At 41.5% G+C, this 18,353-nt stretch overlaps 1 protein-coding gene across 1 annotated transcript in view; it reads left to right on the top strand.

Annotated features, from left to right (window-relative positions):
- The first annotated feature begins 460 nt into the window (after positions 1–460).
- The window catches only part of PPP4R2 (protein phosphatase 4 regulatory subunit 2), a 26,608-nt gene continuing 8,715 nt past the window's right edge, over positions 461–18,353 (top strand). Inside the window, exons 1-2 of the mRNA XM_005420157.2 lie at positions 461–567; positions 16,596–16,766. Coding sequence (XP_005420214.2) covers positions 476–567; positions 16,596–16,766 — 263 coding nt within the window. The 5' untranslated portion in view covers positions 461–475. The remainder of the gene's footprint in view (positions 568–16,595; positions 16,767–18,353) is intronic.

The following is an 18,353-nucleotide window of genomic DNA, read 5'->3' as shown; positions in this document are numbered from 1 at the left end:
CTCCCCAACGCCCCTCGGGCGTGCGTGAGGGGGATCGGTGGCTCTCGGGGCTCCCCGGCTGCCGCCCTGGACTCCCCGCTCTGGCCGCCCCTTCTCCCTCATTGCTCCCCCTTCCCCCGCATCCCGGCCCCTTCCCTCGCATCCCGGCCCAGCCCGGACCTGTCCCCTTCTCCCTCGCCAGCCCTCTCTGTTCTGGGCTCAGCGTGAGGAAATCGGTCTCTTTCTGTGCCGTAGCTGCTCAGAAGAAGTTGCAAATCAACTTTTGCCACTCTGGTGCGTGCGGTTTCTCCGCAGGAAAAACAATAAGTGTTTCCCAGGGCTGGGAAGCTGGTGGAGTTCATGGGAACAGCCGGAGCATTGTGAGAACACAACAGTGTTTATGTGGGAGCTGTACTGATAGTTCAAGCAAATCGCTAATTATTGTGAATTTTTGTTCTGTCCCGTCTTCTTTTACCATTCTTTTTGTGTCGTTCTCATGCCAACAGATTTTGAGAAGAGAGGAAAGAAGGAAGTGTGTCCAATACTGGATCAGTTTCTTTGTCATGTTGCTAAGACTGGAGAGACGATGTAAGTGTGACTGTTTTGGTGGTCCTCAGTTGTGACTTAAAACAATTCTTGCATTTTACGTCAGTGAGATTTTACCAGGATTCTTTTTTTGCCTGTAGGTTGCTTCAGCGAGCTGAATAAGCTTTCCTTAGTTCCCATTTAATTTTGTGTGGATTAATTTAGTCTGCTGATAGTTTGATCTGACGAGGGAAGACTTGCTCTGGGGTGTCTGTCAGGTCTTACTGATCCTGCTCAGCACAATAAAAAACCTGTTGCTTTCCCTGGATTTTTAACAGAGATTCAGGTTTTGTAAGTGGCAAGTTCAGCTGCTGTCGCAATGCCTGCTATACACTGTTGTATAACTGTGTTCGCAGTATCTAATTCTGTTATTTACATAAAGATATCAGTCCCTCACATTGTTTCTTTCTGAGCTCTGTAACCATCCTGTGATTGTGTCTGGGCGCTGCCGGTGAAGGGGGACGATCCGGAGGTGCTTTTGCAGCCGGGGTGGGCGGGAGCCGCTCGGAGCTGCCGCGGTTGTTCCGCTCGGCGGAGTTCCCCCCGTGCCGCCCTGGCCGTGCCGCTCTCCCGGACGGGAGCGGAGGGAGCCGCGCTCCTTCCCGGGATCGCTCTGGTGACTTCCTTGGGCTCACTATTTGGCAGGAAGGGGAAAGGCTTCCCCGGCTGCGCTGCCGTAGCTTGGCTCACTTTCTGGCGCCCAGGCTGTCTCCTTGTTTTTGAGGCCTAGTGCCAGACTACGGCTCCAGCAGGGGAGATTTGCTTTTGCGAGTGTTTTGTGATCAGCCACTGACCGCAGGGGCTTTGTTTGAGTTTCTAGAGTCCCGCGAACTTGTAAGAGGTTTTGTAGCTTTTGGTGGTTTTCTTTTTTTTTTTTTTTTTGGTAGCTTGCTAGTGCTGCTTGGATTAATGGTTTAGAAAGAAAAACAAGTTCTGAAATGTACTTTGCTCTTTGAATAGAAGGCTCATGCTCAGCAGACATACACAGCTGTAATGCTTCTTGTTTTGGTGTAGTACTTATTATACAGAAAAAACACACCACAGTAAGCCCATACTAAAATATGTTTAAATTTTTTTTCCCATTCTGAGATATTTCTTCAGGTTGTTTTTATTGTTTCTGCCACTATCACGCATATTCCAAAGTAATTTTTAAAAAGCAATTCTATAGGGGCAAGTTCTTGGGAAAATTATTTCCTCTCTAATTTTATTTTCATTTAGGAAATCTAGGTTTATTTTTATTATTTTTATTTTATTTTTAAAAACTGAAACCTGAACTGGGATCTGTCATCTGATATACCCATCCTGCTTTCTATATTTCCAGAGTTTTATTTTTGGGTTTTTTTTGAGGTCTGTAGCTCTTTTCAGCCTTCTTAAACCTTTCAGTTGCATTAAATTGTTTTTTAAAAGGTTGGATGTGAACATCAGAAGTGCCTAATATAGTCTGGAGGTAGGCATGGAAATATTGGTTTATAATACTAAATTTGCTTCAGATTATCTAGCAAAGTCTGTATTTGTTCATCAAACATGTTTGTGTGTTCACTGGTGTGTTGTGTATGAAAATATCAGGGAAAAAATGAGTAAAAAAATTAATATCTCCTGGGAATCACTCATATGAAGATTGCTAACATGCCTTTAAAGAACTTAATGTACTTTTAAGCTGGTACAGCTTGACAAGTACAAGTATTCTGGAATAGGCAGACCTACCAAATACATGCAAATTTAAAATGCACTAGGTAGTCTTTATTTTCACTTATGTAAAAATAACTTTGTGTAATAGAATCTAAACCAGCAGATACTTTGGAGTGAGAAGATAAAATACTAGTTTGCCATGACATTTGTTAGGATTTTTACAAAGTTCAGAGTATAGCTTAAAAAAACAAGCAGTGAGGATGGTTTAGTCAGGGGTAATTACACCCATGGTTTGCAGACTTGATTATTGAACAACAATGGATCTTACTCAGTCACAGCCTGTTCCTAATGTAACAAACAAAAAGTACTGAGGCGAATCAGAACAAGTGAAATGTGAAATATTTTTGTGTTCAGTTAGTTCTAGGAGAGTTACATGGTCTTCATGGTTCTGTCAGCTTTTTAACTTCATCATGAATACTCATGTTTAGAGGATAAACTGCAGTCTGCATCCTGGGGTAAATGCTCTCATCCTCCAAATGTTTCCAGACACAGTTGCAGCAGATCTTGGTGACTCAGTAAAATTAGTTTGAGAAGGTAGTAATGAAGTAAATTAAAGTGATGTTTTAGATTCTCCTCCAAGCTTGATCACACGCAGCTCCCCCAGCAGATGGAAAGCCCAGGCTCAGGTAAGGTCGCTGGGTACCTCCCTGCCCCCACTTGTTCCAAAGTGCTTATTCATCTGAGGGAGCTGGGAACAGGTAGGTGCAGGTTTAGGTGAGGCTCTGATCTCCTTGGGATTTCTCTGGCAGCAGCCTGGCCTGGTGCAGCCCGTGGGTCACTGTTCCACTTGGGCTGTTGAGCTGCCTCTGCAGCTCCTTAGGAACTGGGGCAGGAACTTCTCGCAGCCCTGACTCTTCAGGACAAGGCTCAGTTCATTGATCCATGTGTTCTGTCCTGGTGGCTGGTGCTGGAGAGGTGGTGAAGGAGAGGAACAAAGGGTGAGAGGTGGTAAAGCCACCACTGCACCTGTGATAAGGCTCTCAGTATCTTTATTGTAATTAGAAGTCTTTTTCACTGGAGGTGTGGAACAAAAACATTGCTAATTTTGGTTCTATTATCGCTGTAAGCTTAGGTGTGTTATCAGTGCTGTGCAGTAAAGTCCTGATCATACAATGATGTGCATTCACTTCATCTTTTTGAAGTTTTCCTCTTGTGCAAAGTTAACTATTCACTTAATTGCTGGTGAGATTATGGCCTGCATTTACAGAAGCCAGTCTAAACTTCCTTTATTAGAGGTGACAGAAGCAAAGGTCTCATTGCTTGGCTGCTATGAAATATTTTTGTTTCTTAACAGTTGCCATGGTAAGACTTAGCCTTAGGTGAAATATAATGTAAAGTTTGTTGTTCAACCTTTTTAAAGTTGTCTTGAATCTTAGGAATTTTTTTTCTTCTTTTCAGAGGAGTAACATACTCCTCAATTAACCTGACTTTTTACTGAGATCATAACGTGGAATTTCCTTTGTGAGACCAAGTACAGTCAGGGAAGTTTGTTATAACCTCCTTGTCTCCAGTTTGTAACAGATCAGTGTGACTTGCAACACTGAGGAAAGTGAAGAGGGAGGAAATTTGCTAGTCCTGGTGTACTTAGCTGTATCTGAAAGACCTCTAGAAACAGGATGAGTTTTTGTGTTCTTTTTTTTTGTAAGAAACCCACTTATCTATTTTTTCTGAAGTAGAAAGAGCTTTAAAGGATGGGATAGAAGTCAGAGCATTGCAGTATTAGAAGTAAAATGCAACAGTGACAGTTTTTTCTTGTTTCTGAGGAATTCTTAAAGCTGGTTATGAAGATCACTTATCAATTGTGATCTTGTGTACTGTACTTAAAATGTTTTAATGTTTTCTTTTATCTCTTAGGAAATTCTCTTCCGTTTAGAGTCACTCTGCCCCTTCAATAGCAAAAATGTTTTAAAACCATTTATCTAGGTATTTCACCAAGAAAATCTAATGTGTTGGACTGGAAAGGAAAACTAGATTTTTCTAAAGTGGAAAATAAAACTTTGGAAACAAAAGCAATCAAAAATTTTATGTTGGTTTTTTATGCATTTCCCTCACTCTTGCCCTGGGGCAGGGAACCTATAAAGTGCAGTTTTAATGGCTCACTGTAGTGAAAGTATAATACAAAAGCTTACTGCCAGTGAAGGAATCCAGAATGTTGTGAAGTACCAAAATCTGGAGCAATGCAGTTTGTAGGCAGAAGTGATTAATTGTAAAATCCTTCTAGGCCTAAGTAGAGAGCACTGCCCAGGACGTGATGCAGTTACACTGCTTCTTCCTCTTAGTGCAGCTTAAACAGCCATTAAAATACAATCTGGTTTTTTTTTTTTCTTCCTGTAGTGAAATTCTTTTGGAAGCTCTGAAATGTTTATTTGAACCTCGTCTGAGCCTGAAAACAGAAATTGTTTCTTCACATGTTTCCTGGAGGGCCAACATAAGTGGATTTTGCAGAGTTTCTTGAGTTAGGTTTAATTCATGTGATTGTAGGGCAAATCTGGACATCAGTACTGTCATCAGAGACTTGTTGGAAGTGACTTGTAGAGGTGATCCAGGCAGACCCTGTGCTCAAGGAGAGCTAATTCCAAAATTAAATAAAATTGATTAGGCTTTGTGCAGCATTTCTGAAAATCTCCAGTCATGGCAATTCCATACCCTCAGTTTGGCTCTGTTTCACTGCTTAACCGTGTGCACTGGGAAGAATGTTTTCCTTGGAGCATCCTGGGCCCAGTGCTCTCAGAAAGGAGCCTGTTTCCATCTCCCTGGATGCAGTTGGCCCTCCCCTGGTGGCACTCAGCAGCTGGATTCCACCAGCAGAGCCTGTGTTTCCCACAGCAGGGCTGGCAGAGCTCGGCTTCCCCGGGCCAGCACAGGGGTGCCCTGCTGCGGGCTCTGAGCACCAGCGGGTGGAGCTGGGTGTGGCTGGACTTTGGCACCGCAGGCACTGCAGTGGAGCCTGAGCTGCACTGGGGCTGCAGCTTTGCTCAGGTTGAACTACAGCGTTCTCTGGTCTTCCCTCCTCGGCAGTCGTCAGGTGGATCAGGGACGATTTGCCTTTGGTAAATTACATAACTGTAAATGTAAGTTACGTAACTGCAGTTCCACCAGAGATAATGGCAAAAATACTTTTGACCTTTTGATGCTGTTTCATGTACTTTATGTAGCAGTGAACTTTTTTTCTTATTACACTTTTAAGCTTTTTTGAATCAGTTTAACTTTCCTGATAGCTTATGATGACAGTGAACTAGTTTGTTTGCTAGGAGAGGTAAATGAAGATACAGTAGCCATGAATTCCTACAAGAACAAGTTTGCATCTCAGCTTAAGTGTTTTAACTATGTACTGTGAAGGCTTGTATAATATCCTTTCTCTTGTTACAAATGTATAGGATTTTTTAGCCGTATGTTCTCTGGCTTATTTCACATGCTTAAATTCAAATCTGTTTTTTTCCCTTAACTATGTTCTGTGCTTTTATTCAATGAGCATTTGTCTTGCTCAATATGTGTGTTCTAGCATTTTTTCTGATTTGGAGACAACTTACTTTCTGGAAATCTTAATGCCTATTTGGGGAATGTAATTCCTTATGATATTTTAAAACATGAAATAAAACAATTCCCAGGTTTCTGTTGTAATAAGCACAATCATATTTTTCCGAAAGCAGTTTCTGTGTGCCTTTGATTGTGTAAGCCTGTTCCATTTCCATGCTCTCAGTAAAGCAAGAGATGTAAGTAAACTTCCTTGCATTGTTGTCTACTATTATTCCTCACTAACTCCATTCCATTCAGCATCTGGAATTACCCCCTACTAATTACCATTCCACTGATGTCTCGAAAGGAGAGGAATCTTTGGTCAAAAAGCCTGCTGATGTACCTTTGTCAACACTAATTTAGCTTCCTTACTTTTTTACCTCTATTAGAAACAGAAATTTCTGTATGTGTGAATTGTGTAGCTGCAGTACTTGAGAGCAGTCAGCGGTGATATCAATGAAATCACTTGCTGCTTTGGGAAACACACACTGTTGTAGTGTTTTATTTTAAGTGCTGCCACTTCACATCTATTGGGAGTGGAGTTTACAGTAGAAAGGTCAGACTTCAACTGCCATTATAAAATGTGTGTGATGAACTGAGCTTAATAAACATTAGTCTCTCTATGCAACACATGTAAGGAAAGGCAAAAAGCAAACTCTGATTGCAGCACTGAGGTTTTTGGAGTGATTGGACTGTTTTAATCACAAATGTAGCTGTTTGCACTTTCAGATTTGCAGTGTTAGTGTGGCTTCCTTCCCTGTTGCTATACACAGTTCTTGTAAGCACATTTCCTGATAATCTTTTTGGCAGCCAGTCCATGTCACTTTGCACAGAAGACCTCTCCACCATGCATTCTCTGGTAGTTAATGCAGTTGCATGTGTTTCTGGTGATCACTTGTATTCTGTGCTCATCCTTCTCCTCAAGCTCACTTGTCTGCCTTGCTTGATGGGATTTGTTGTCACCCTCAGGGTTTCTCTTGGTTTGTACCTTCACCTTTCAGTGACGTTGCTGTAGTGGCTGCCTCAGTGTGACCTCTGATATTTTCCAATGGGCCTCAAATCTCTGTTCTGTGGGGGCTGTGCTTGTTAATATTTCATCTGAAGGACTTTCCCAGGCATTTGAGTCTTGTTCTCTCTATATTACACTTTTCTGTGGCAAGGATGTTTTTCCATTTTGACGTAATTGGTGAGCCTTGATCCCTCGTCCTGTCTGAAGCCTTTGGCAAGGCTTGTGTCTGATGGCACCTGGGGGGAAGAAACAAGGCAATAGTGCACACAGAAGGAGGGGTACAAAGCAGTCTGGTTGACTTGGGGAAGGTGGATTATCAATTTACGGATAAACCAGACTGATGCTGCTTTTCCACAAAGCTGATACATGTCTGGCATGTCTCAGCTTTAGAAATAAAGCTACTTGAAGACAATGACAAAATTTCCATGATGCCAATACCTGGTGATGCTTGGCTTGGAAGTGGCAGGCGAGTGTGATGATGCACAAACACCTAATGCCTGTGGATTAGGTCAGTGAGGTTGGGTACACCTGGTCATCCCAAGCTTAGCATGTGTTAGCTGAGCTGCCTTGTGGAGAAGCCACTTGGGTGGCTTTTGTTTCTGGTTTGGAAGGAATCAGTAACTAGTGCAATTTCCTTGAGCCCAGCAGAACTGCTGTGAGACCTGGGTGAGGCCTGTGGGTTTTTGGGACACTGCATAAGGTGGCAAGCACAGGGACTCAGTGCAGCAGAGATCCAGGGGTAGCTGCATAGGGTGCATTTTCCTAATCTGGTTTCCCAGCTTTATTGCTTGATACAGTAAACATTGATCATATTATGTCAGTGTGGCCTGCAGCTCCTGTGAGGTGACCAGCTCCTCTAACAGTGACAGCCACACTGGGCAGAGGAGCTGCAGCAGTTCTTGAGTGGATTTGGTTATTCTGGACAAACTGGTGATACCTGAAGCAACATTGCTGTCCTGTATTGCTTTCTACTCTGCTACAAGGAAGTTATTTTTTGAATGAAGAATTTCCTAATCTTGTACTTTTTTGTTCTGTGGTCAGTTTTTGACTTTAAAATAAAAGAAAATGAAAGGTACTTGAGTTTGGTTTTAGATAACTGTATTCAGAAATGTACTTCTTAGAAAATTTTGGCCTGAAATTTTGTTTCTATTCTGTGGGACAGCTATATTCTGTTAGAGTCAGCTGAATATTTATCAGCTGAGATTAGAATTAATCCCTTGATGATTACAGATAGTGCTTTAATGTCTTCTTCAGCTGCTTGTTTCCATAACTAAGTCTTAATCTTTGTTGTTCCTGGCAAGAGCAGTAGGTATTTGCAAGCAGCAGAGGTGAACACTCTCACTACTGAAGTAGTTGTAGTTCTAATGTCTGACAGTTTCCCTGGTTCTGGAATGAGCTCATTGTGCTCCCAAGGAGAGCAAAGACTGGATTTAGGCTGACAACAATCAGCTAGTGAAAATGGAAAAACACCTCCTGTGCTTGTGGGAAATACCAGTTTTTCCTCCTTTGAACTCTTCAATATATTTTTAATTAAAGTGAAAGGTAACATGAGGTAAAACCCTGCTGAAGATAAAATGTGAGTGTTTAATTTTACATGAGTTATCAGGTGAAAGGGAACAGGATGCTCCCCCAGGATGAGTACTTTGCCAGTGTTTTCCCAGCAGGAGCACACTGCAGCAAGGCACAGTGTTCCAGGAAATTCACCCTACCTGGAGCACCTCAACTTTGAAATTGTTTGCTCATTTAGAAACACTCAGAAAGGATCTAGCACTTGCTTAAGGCTCTGATTTGATGTTAGGTTGAGATGTTTGTCTGCTTACCAGAAGCCACTCTCCATTGGTGTACAGGGGATTTTACAGTGTAAATCTGTTGTCATGGTTTGGAATTTCCCCTGTTAATCTGCACTGTGTGAATGGTGAAAATAGCAGCAGTGTGCAAAATCATGACACTAAAATGAATTGCATCAAAAGACATTAAAGCACAACAAATAGAGAAATAGGTTTAAAATACAAAGAATATTTGACATAAGAGTGGAATTAGGTGAAGTATGTTCTTTTACCTGATAAATGAGTGCTGCTCCTTAAAGAAATGGCTTAGCTCCCTACTAGTCACATCACACATCTTACTCAGCCTTATCTGCAGCATTAATTTTGTGGTTAGATCAGTGATCTGCCTCACCTCCCTGTGTGTGGGATCACAGGAGCGTGTGGGAGCAGCAGAGCAGGCTTGCCCCTTCTGGTGTAGACAAAGGACAAGGTTGAGTGTCTGGTGGGCCAGCACCCTCCTGCACTGCACTGGGATGGGATCCCCGTGGGAACCTCAGCATGGCTCAGCTCCCTCTTACTGGGAGTTCAGTGTTGCAGCTTTTTATCCCAGAAATGTTCAGTGGTATTTCCTGAAAAAAACTGAAAGTACACCTGTTTTAAAAGCAATCTGTTTATATCTTAAATAATGAAATAGTAATTCCTGTATGAAAGCTAACATGTGAAATTGCAACAGGTTTGGGTTTTTTCATTTGCTGGTCTGAAAATGCTGGGAATTGTGTTTTAGAGGCAGTTCTTAAAATTTTTAACTTGTGCACCCTTTCTGTATAATTGTGTATGTCCAGGTATCCTTGTTTACAGCCACTGAATAGATCTCAAATTTGGGTGTGCTGGATAAGGTTAGGATTGATACAAAACCGTGAAAAGGTGGAGGGAGTAGGAGTAGAACAGAGACACCCGAGGGAGGAGTTGAGCGTGGCCTCGGTGCCATTCTCCACAGGCCTGCATGGGTTCCTTGGGCTGTGGAGGGGATCCCTGGGTGCTGCTCCGAGGGCTGGGGCGCTGCCAGGGAAGGGGACAGGACGGGCAGGGGGACCGGAGTGCCCGGGCAGGCTCCCGGCGCTGCCTCCGCGCTGCTGCTCTGTGCACAGCCTGGGGGAAGGGAGCCGCGCTGGGGCTCCTCCTGCCTGCCATGGGCTCTGTGCTCCCTGCTGGCAGCCGCGGGCCGTGCAGCCAGGCTGTGGAAGAGCGCGCTGCAAAGTTTGCTGCCTTGCCAGGGCTTTGAATTGGGTATGTGATTGCTGAGTGCACTTCATTTTCTCTGCCTTTTGACTTTCCAAATAGCTCTGGAGATCCCATTGACAGACCAGAATAGAAAAGGAATTAACTTGTTTTGGATGAAACTTTAGTTTTGCCTTTGACAGCTTTGGGAAATTACTGTGTATTAGAGTATATCTTCATCTCCTATGAGCTCTAGAACAAGACACAAAAGAAAAGAAACAGTTACTAAAGTTGGCAAATCACTTCAAAACACCTGTTTCCTACTATGAGGTCTCTGTGGGAGTGTCATGTAAGTCAGCAAAAGTTGGGGGGGCAAAGGTAATACCAGTGACTGACATCTCTCGTTCCGTGTTATGTGACTCCCTCAGAGTTTGTCCTCTGGTTCTTTCCTTGTGCGTTCTGAGGACATTGCCTTAAAATCAGTTTAGCCGGACGTAAAATGTTTGCATTCTAAATATACTAATTTAGTGGGGGTATTTTTGTTTTGTGCTTGTTTTTGTTTGTTTGTTTATTTGTTTTTAAATTTCTGCTTGTCAGAGAGCCAATAGTGGGAGAAGTGTGGAGAGGGAAGTATTTCCTTTTATTAAATTCTGATATTTCTTTTATGGCCGGTTCAGGGAACAGAATCAATAGTAGATCCACTTTGGTTTCATTTTACGTTCTGTGTGGTATTCAGCATCTCTCCAAAACAGATGGCATCCTCTTAAAATTTAAATCAAGTAATTTTGTAATGAACTTAAACACTGTGAAATCTGAAGACAGACATCCCACCAGGACTCCTGGGACTCTTCATGTTTTAAGTACATAGCTGGGTCTCTGGAAGCTTAACATCTCTTCAGTATAATGTTTTTCTTAATTAAACCTCTAATCTGTAAGGCAATTCCAGAAAGATTTATGGAACAATTGCAGTACTTTCATTTCAGGAGTTAGCCTTGTTTCAGGCACTCTGAATTCTTCCTCCAGTTCTTCAGTCAATTTTAGGTTTTGTCCTGCTTTGCTTCAGTAAGTCTTACTGGAGTTTGAACCTTAAAATCTGTAGAGTTTGTCTAAAGTGGATGAGCCATATGCACTCCCCCAGGGCTATGTCTGATGTTTTATGTCAGTTTTTAAAAGGGAGATGAGTAAATCAGTGGAGTTGCCTTCTGCACTTCTGGAGACTTGGCAGCCCAGCCTCCACCTCGTGTCCAAGTCATGTTCTGGTGTAGGCATGCATTGTTACAGCAAAGCCTTGCAGTGCTAAATACATGAGAGGGAACCATGTCACTTGTTCAACATGGATAGTTTTCCCTTAAAAATAGTAGGGATTTTTATCTTTGTCAGGTCTTGCCCAAACAACTTTGTTAAATATTTCAGGCTTTTTACTCTTCTCATTGATACCTTATCTCCCAAAGTGACTATAACAAGTGGCAAAAGAATCAAGTATAAAAACTTGTCCAGTGGTCAGAAGAAAATACCAGTTAATTCTCTGACACACAACAGTGCAGATACTGAGCTGGTTCTCCTCCTCCCCAGTAACCATTGTGGTAAGAGAGAAAGCTGCTTTCACAGTTTCTCCAGGACAAGCATTTTGCATAAGCAGGAGATAAGGGAATGGGGGGATGTCTTTTACACTCTGGGAATGATATGATAAGATTATTTCCATGTAAAATGCAATTTTGTTTGGATATGCATGTTTGGAAGGATGAATCCTATGCAAATCATGTTAGCAGAGACACAGTCATTCCTTGCAAGCAACTTTCTGCTACTAATTCTTTGAAATCAAAGCATTGCATCAGATTTTGCCCTGCTTTCTGTCTGAGGTGGCCTGTTCCCTGCTGAGGATGCTGTTCATCAAGTAGAATTGGTGCATTTCTAAACTTGGTTGATGTTGCTTGGCAAATTCTGTTGATCTGTAGTAATGGATTAGTTCCAAGAGCAAATCATGTAATTCAAGTACAGGTGTGAAAAAGATTGATTGCTTTTATTAGAGAACAGAGCTATTTAGGATTATGTTCTTCCCTGACTCTGCTCTGACAATGTTAGATTGTGTCTAAATTAATCTCTCTTCTTTTTGTTGTTGTATTTTATTATTCTTCCCGGTGCAGTGGAGATATTTTTGCTGCTTCATCAACTCTCAGTGACTCAGTGTGTTACTGTTTCACGCTCTGACTGTGGAGTTCCCCATCCCTCCTTTGTGGCTTTCCTCTTAGAGTTTAAGTTTCTTGTCTTCATCTACTAATTTTGATCCCATTCTGGGGTTTTGTTAGTTATGTGTGAGATTTTTTGAAAAAAAAATATTAGCAATTTTTTTGCTTAGCCTGTCATTTAATTTAATCCCTACTGGCTCATTTCATGTCTCATGTCTTCCCTCACCCTTTCCTAGCCTTTTGTCACCTTGTCTCTCTAATTATATGTAAATCTTCTCCAAACTTGCTGATGTTCTTTGTAGGATTGGCTGTTTGGTCAGGTGCTGTCTGCTTTCCTGATGGGCTTTGAAAATACAGCTGAGTGTCTTCAAACACTGAAATCTTGCATCCATTTTTCTCTTATGTTTCTAATGTTCAATGAAATTGCAAGGTCAGGGACTGCACTGGGGTGCAACATTAAAACATCTCCTCATACCTTGAGGCACATTATTAGCATGAATAAAATGTTTAAGTAAGGTAGAAAGACTGAATTTGTTGGACTCTGTATGAGCTTCCATGCTTTCATGCTTGACTTTTAAAGGTACTTTTTTAAAAACAATTAAATTTTTGAGTTAAACTACCAACATTTGTGTCTGCCCTGGGAAAATTTGAAATGGGTGGTGTCTGTATGGATACAAGCTGTAGTTCTGCAGTGCTGTGATTGATTGTTCCTCTTCAGCCATTCTTTTGACTTTGATTTTTTTTTCTTGTTAGGGGCTTTTTACTTGAAATCAGTTTCTTCCTCTTGGTTTTTTGTATGCCAGGGCAAATCATTTAGGTTGATAAAGGGGAGGATGGTGCAGGATCTGGTGGGAGGGAAGCAGAGGACTCTCATGATAAGCTGACATTTTTTCCTAAATTATTTGGAAAGAATGCATGTGTGGAACTCCAGGCTCATTAGCCCAGGAGAGCTAATGTACAGGTACATTTACACAGGGTGACCCAGATATTGTAATGAAAGGTGCCTTGATGTACAGAAAATGTATACAACTGCAAAGCCATCATTCTCTAAAATGAAAGTACACTGAACCAAAACATTTTGGGATCAGCTAATTTTTTAAAGTATTATTTTTGAAGGTGTTGTTTCAGATCATGCAGTGTTCTCAGTAACTTTTTTCTTTGAGTGCCTCTGAAAGCTCTCAAAGTTGCTGATACAAATTCCCAAGCTAGTGTAGTGGACAGGAAGAGCATGGTTTGGAAGAAAAGGCTGATTATGTGCAATGCTGAGTGGGAAGAGCAAGTATTTATAATCAAGCCTGCTCTGAAAAAAAGTATGAACAGTATTTTTTCCATGGAATTTCCTCAATTTGTTTTTCTTACAGAATTTATCTTGTTTATCAGTTATTTTCCAGTGTATAAAACTTAATGAGCTTGTACATAAAGCCAAGAGTAGAAAAAATTTCTTTTGCTTCTATTTGGCTCTTGATCTAACTATAGAAAGTATTGACCAAACTTTTCTCTTGGTTTTGGGTTCTCACATTGTGCAACAAAGCAGAGAAAATAGAGATCTTTCTCAGGAAGCTTATGATACATGTGGAATATTTTTCTTTTCCTAGAAAACAGATATTTGGCACTTGTTTGTCTCTTCTGTTGTCTGTATTTCTAAGCAACCAGTCTTTCCATGAATGGGAAAAAAAAATTTTCTAGAGTTGTAGATAAAGATTGCTTTGATAGCTAGCAGGATATGTGACTTCTGATCTTAATTTTGTACTGCCAAGCAACTCGACCCATTGTTAGGAAGGAACTGGTTTTCTCTATGAATGAGACACGTGAGTTTGTAAAGTTCAGCTGATGCCAACTTGTACGTGTCATTTTCATAGACTGGTAAAACAGGAAAGGTGACTTGGCTCTTGTGATACTCACTTTTCATCACTTCCACTAAGTAAATGGGAACTGAGAAAATCTTACTGTCCCTGCAGAAATAATTTTGGTTCTTCTGGTCAGAAATGAGTTCATTATTTTAACAGCGCTGCTGTCAGGAGATGCACAGGACAGCTGTGCTTATTGTTTGAATTGCTGCTCTGTCTGACATTGCACTGAGTGTAACAGTGGCCTTTGAGCAGCTCAGCTTTCCTGCTACTGCTACTGCAGCCCGAGCAGCAGGGAACCCAACAGTGCTGGGGAAACACAGTGAATGGCTGAGCAGCAAGGCTGTGCTGACCCCCTTCTGCTGTGCTTACACAGCTTCCAGCAGCAGCCTGTTGGGTTGATTTGAGCTGGTGTTGCTCTCTCTGGGCTAGCTGTGGTCACCCTGTGATTGCAGGGTGAGTTTATCCTCAAACCCGGCTGCCTCTGTGTGTAACCTGTCCTGTGTTACCTGGCCAACAGCCATTTAGCAAGTGGTTTGGAATGCAGGTTGAGAGGTGCTTTCTGTGTCAGTAGTTCAGTGTGTTGCAGATGTAAGTTCTTAGCCTTTTTATAATGGGAGAAATGCTAATTAAAATGTGTAGTTTAAAATCCAAGTGATAGTTTTCTCAACTTCTCGATATGGGCACAATGTTACAATCTTTGTTTTCTGTAGTTTCAGCATTGTAAAGAAACTGGTGAGTACTACTTTCAGGCAGGAGCTTGCAATTTTAAACCTCATGTTGTTGATTTATTTCAAACACTGATGGGTTAATAGTCTGTGAAAAGATAAGTGTTACTATTTAGCAAGAAATAAGTAACAATGAAAACAAAGAACAACTCAAGTTTTACAGTGTGGAAATATATCCAAATGGGGTTGTCAAAGAATGTTTAGAATAATAGTGGAATCCCCTTTCATGAGGCAAGTAAAGCTCTTGGGATACTCTGTGGGGAGTAATCCCACACTGTCATGGGGTTATTTACTGTGGTTGTGGTTTGTTTATGTATTAAATCTGTGATTTGTTACTAACACTTTGGTTTCATGGTGGTAACACTGCAGAATTGTACAGCTTTTTAATTTAACATTTACAGTAGTAATGCCTGATAGTGTACATTGGAACATTATAGTGTTCTGCTTTGGATGTAGAATGCTGATTGGAGACAATCCAGCTAGACTCAGTAGTGCTCTTTAGTCCATACCATTCCCTTTTGGGACCGTGATGTTTATTTATTTATTAACTTTTATTTTTGTTCACTAAGTCCTGTGATCCCTCCTGTTGTGAGGTGCCTAAAGATCTCTTGTGGAGGAAGACAGGGGCTTTGTGTTTGGATCTCTCTAGATAAACCTGAGCTGTTTTTTGCCCCTTTTCATCTCACAATTATTTCTTTGAGACAAAGGTGAAAATAAAGGCAAAGATGACGTGGCCCTGCTTTTCTGGTGCAAGCAGGCTGATAGAGCTTCCTTGGCCCGTGGTTTGGGGTTTGGTGGTGCTGGTGCTGGAGAAGCAAATATCACCACCTGTGGTTCACAGCACAGATAGCTGGGTCAGCCCCACAGAAGGGCAGCTGCTGTGTGGGGTCAGAAATAGGCAGGGCTGTAGAGATAGAGCCTTTGGCTATATAGTTTTCTGTATAGCTTAATATTGCTTTGAGCAGGAGCTGAAGGGCTGTCCAGGGGCTCACATTTTACACTTGTTTGGTTTGAGCCTGCTCCTACCAGAGCGTGTGTGTTACAGATAAACGTCAAAGATAATTTTCTCTCTTTCTTTATTGTTGGTTTGTTATTCCCTGTTTCTTCTTTTTCTCCGTGCTGGAGCTGTGCAAGCTCCTGCATCAGGAATAGAAACAAATCGATCCTGCACTAAATCAGTTGCTCCTTTCACTGGCTCCCTGTGCTGCTCAGGCACGCACATCCCAGGGAGGCCCTGGATGTCTCCTGGGGCTGCCGTGGGTGGGCAGGGGCTGCCTCAGCACTTGTCTGTTGTACCCAGTGAGAGGGACCTGTTTGCTTGAAAATGTCAAAATCTAGAATCTTATAAGTGATGAAACTTGAAGCTGTAAGGCAGGAGGTAATGTGGAGCCATCTTAATAGCTTACTGCTGTGAGAATGTTTATTGGGAGTCAGTTGTTTGCTCAGTTATTTGTCAGCAAGTGCCAACTGTGATCCAGGAATGAATACTTGCCTTTTTGAGAAAAAGAGGTACCATGAAATGTTTTTAAGGTGTGTGGAGTTACAAAAGGCCTTTGGTAAGGTTTTGTGAAGGGAGCAGATAATGCTGTGTGTAGTTGCTCTATGGATTCCAAACTTGAAAAACTTCATGGTTTGGTGTAGTGGGTTTTTTTTGGTGTGGTTTTTTTTTTTTTTTTTTTTTTTTTTTTTTTTTTTTTTTTGTTGGTTGGGTTTGTTTGTTTGTTTCCCCTTCCATCTCTTATGAGCTCAGTGAAGACTATAGGCTCCCTTACATTGTACAGACACATGTATATTTCAGGTTTAGGTTTGCCTTGTCAGGGGATATTGGTTCTTTAAGGAAACGGCTTCTCCTGGTTAGTGGCAGTTGATTTGTGTTCCATTGTTCCAGTGTAATTGTTGAAATAGTTACCATGCTTCAAATTCAGGAAGGAAAACAGCACTGCATTACTTGCCTCGTTTATCTCAGGACTGGCATACCAGGGTGAAGGTTGTTATGCAAACATAAACTTACACTGTTGTTCTTTGGCTTTAGGACTAACTTGCCTGTGTTTCAATGCTTGTGTTTTATGCAGGGTTCAGTGGTCTCAGTTTAAAGGCTATTTTATTTTCAAACTGGAGAAAGTCATGGATGATTTCAGAACCTCAGCTCCTGAACCAAGAGGGCCCCCCAATCCAAACGTGGAATATATTCCCTTTGAAGAGATGAAAGAAAGAATCCTGAAAATTGTTACTGGATTTAATGGGTATGTATCCTTTATTTTCTATAATCAGGATTACAAACGTATTTCCCCTGTTTTTAACATAGTAGTTTGTACTGTCTCTGTGACTGTTCATTTTGTTTCCTCAAATAGATGAGCAGAAGCAAATATATACCTTGGAAATACATTACAATAGTTTCTGAACTTTATTATTGTGTCACTGAATGAAAAGTGTGACATGTGACATGCTGTGCTGACATTCACTTTGTTTTTTCAATATGTGTTCAGTTTTTAAACAGTGCAGTTCAAAGAAGTATCATATTACTGTGTGCATTTAAGAGATTAAATAGGCAGTTAAGTCAGACTTTTTTTAGTGCATTTTGAAATACCAAATGGAAAGAGGTCTTCTGGTGTTCAGTTCCTGATTGTTTTGTGGCAGTTCACTGGCTTTTGAAGAAACCATGCTGTGAGAAACAGGGTGTGACCAGGAGGCAAAGGTGTACCTGAATTGGAATTACTAAATTATGCCAGATTCAAATTTCTAGCTGAAGTGATACTGATGAAGGACATGGGGTGTTTGATCTATTGATGACAGTGTCCTAGATTGAAATGTATCTGTGCCCTTTGCTGGTTTCCTAATTTTGGAAGTTTTTGTTTCCTTTCAAATAAAGCTCCTGATGTTTTTGTCTTATTTGGTGTGTCCTTTTTACTAGCTTATCTAGTATTTTTGTTGTTAAACTGGATTGCATACTTACCATAAGCTGAGTCATCCTGCTTGTGGTGCTCAGTGCTTGTTAAGAGACTTTCAACATTTTTCTCAGCTTCTTGATAAATGGGCATGTTCTAAATCTTGCCTTTCCTGATACTCTGAAATTTCAGGTTCAGAGGTACTACTGACATGTCCTTACTATTGTATTTATCATTTATACTGTCATTGTTCCGTGCTACTCCATTTATTTGCAGTTTAGGAGTCTTAAGTCAGATCTCCTCTTCCCCCCACAATTGCTCTCATGTAGGAGACTTCTAAGAATGTGAAATTCAGCTTGTTCTCAGCTCCCCAGTATTTATACCGGGCTGCTTCACTGCAGGAATTTAAAAACAAACCTATCCTTTATGCTCAAGTCTGCCTCTCTCCCGCCTCCCCCAGCTTTTTGTTCATGCTTCATTGCCCACAAAATGGGTAATGTTCTCCCAGGGACAGCTAATGAATGGGCTGCTGTTATCTGCTGTTGTTCCCAAGTGCACTGAACAAACCTCTGGATGATGAGTCTGGAGCTTAGGCTGTGCCTGTGCTATTTTCATCCTTTGCTGTAACACTTCAGGGTGCTCAGCTTCCTCATACTTAGCACTGAAACTCCCAGGCTTTGAGGAAGCAAACTGCATCCATTAGTTACCTTAAAGGAAATAATGCCTGGGTTTCAGGATCTGGGATTGCAGAGTAAATCCTGTAACCCCCACAGGGAGGATGTGATTGTAAAAGCTGAATCATGTGGATTACTGTCCAAAAAGCAGCAGCAGCAGCAGCAGGTTTTGGGTTGTGTGATTTGTATATCCAGGCTGCTTTAGAGCTGTGGGTGTCATTTCAGTGTACCAGGGCAGACAAGGAACCTACTTGATGTGACTTTATTGTTG

This window comes from Geospiza fortis, unplaced genomic scaffold (genome assembly GCF_000277835.1).
Source record: "Geospiza fortis unplaced genomic scaffold, GeoFor_1.0 scaffold70, whole genome shotgun sequence".
NCBI lineage: Eukaryota > Metazoa > Chordata > Aves > Passeriformes > Thraupidae > Geospiza > Geospiza fortis.
The sequence above is the reverse complement of the archived record's forward strand: the minus strand, read 5'-3'. Positions and strand labels throughout refer to the sequence as shown.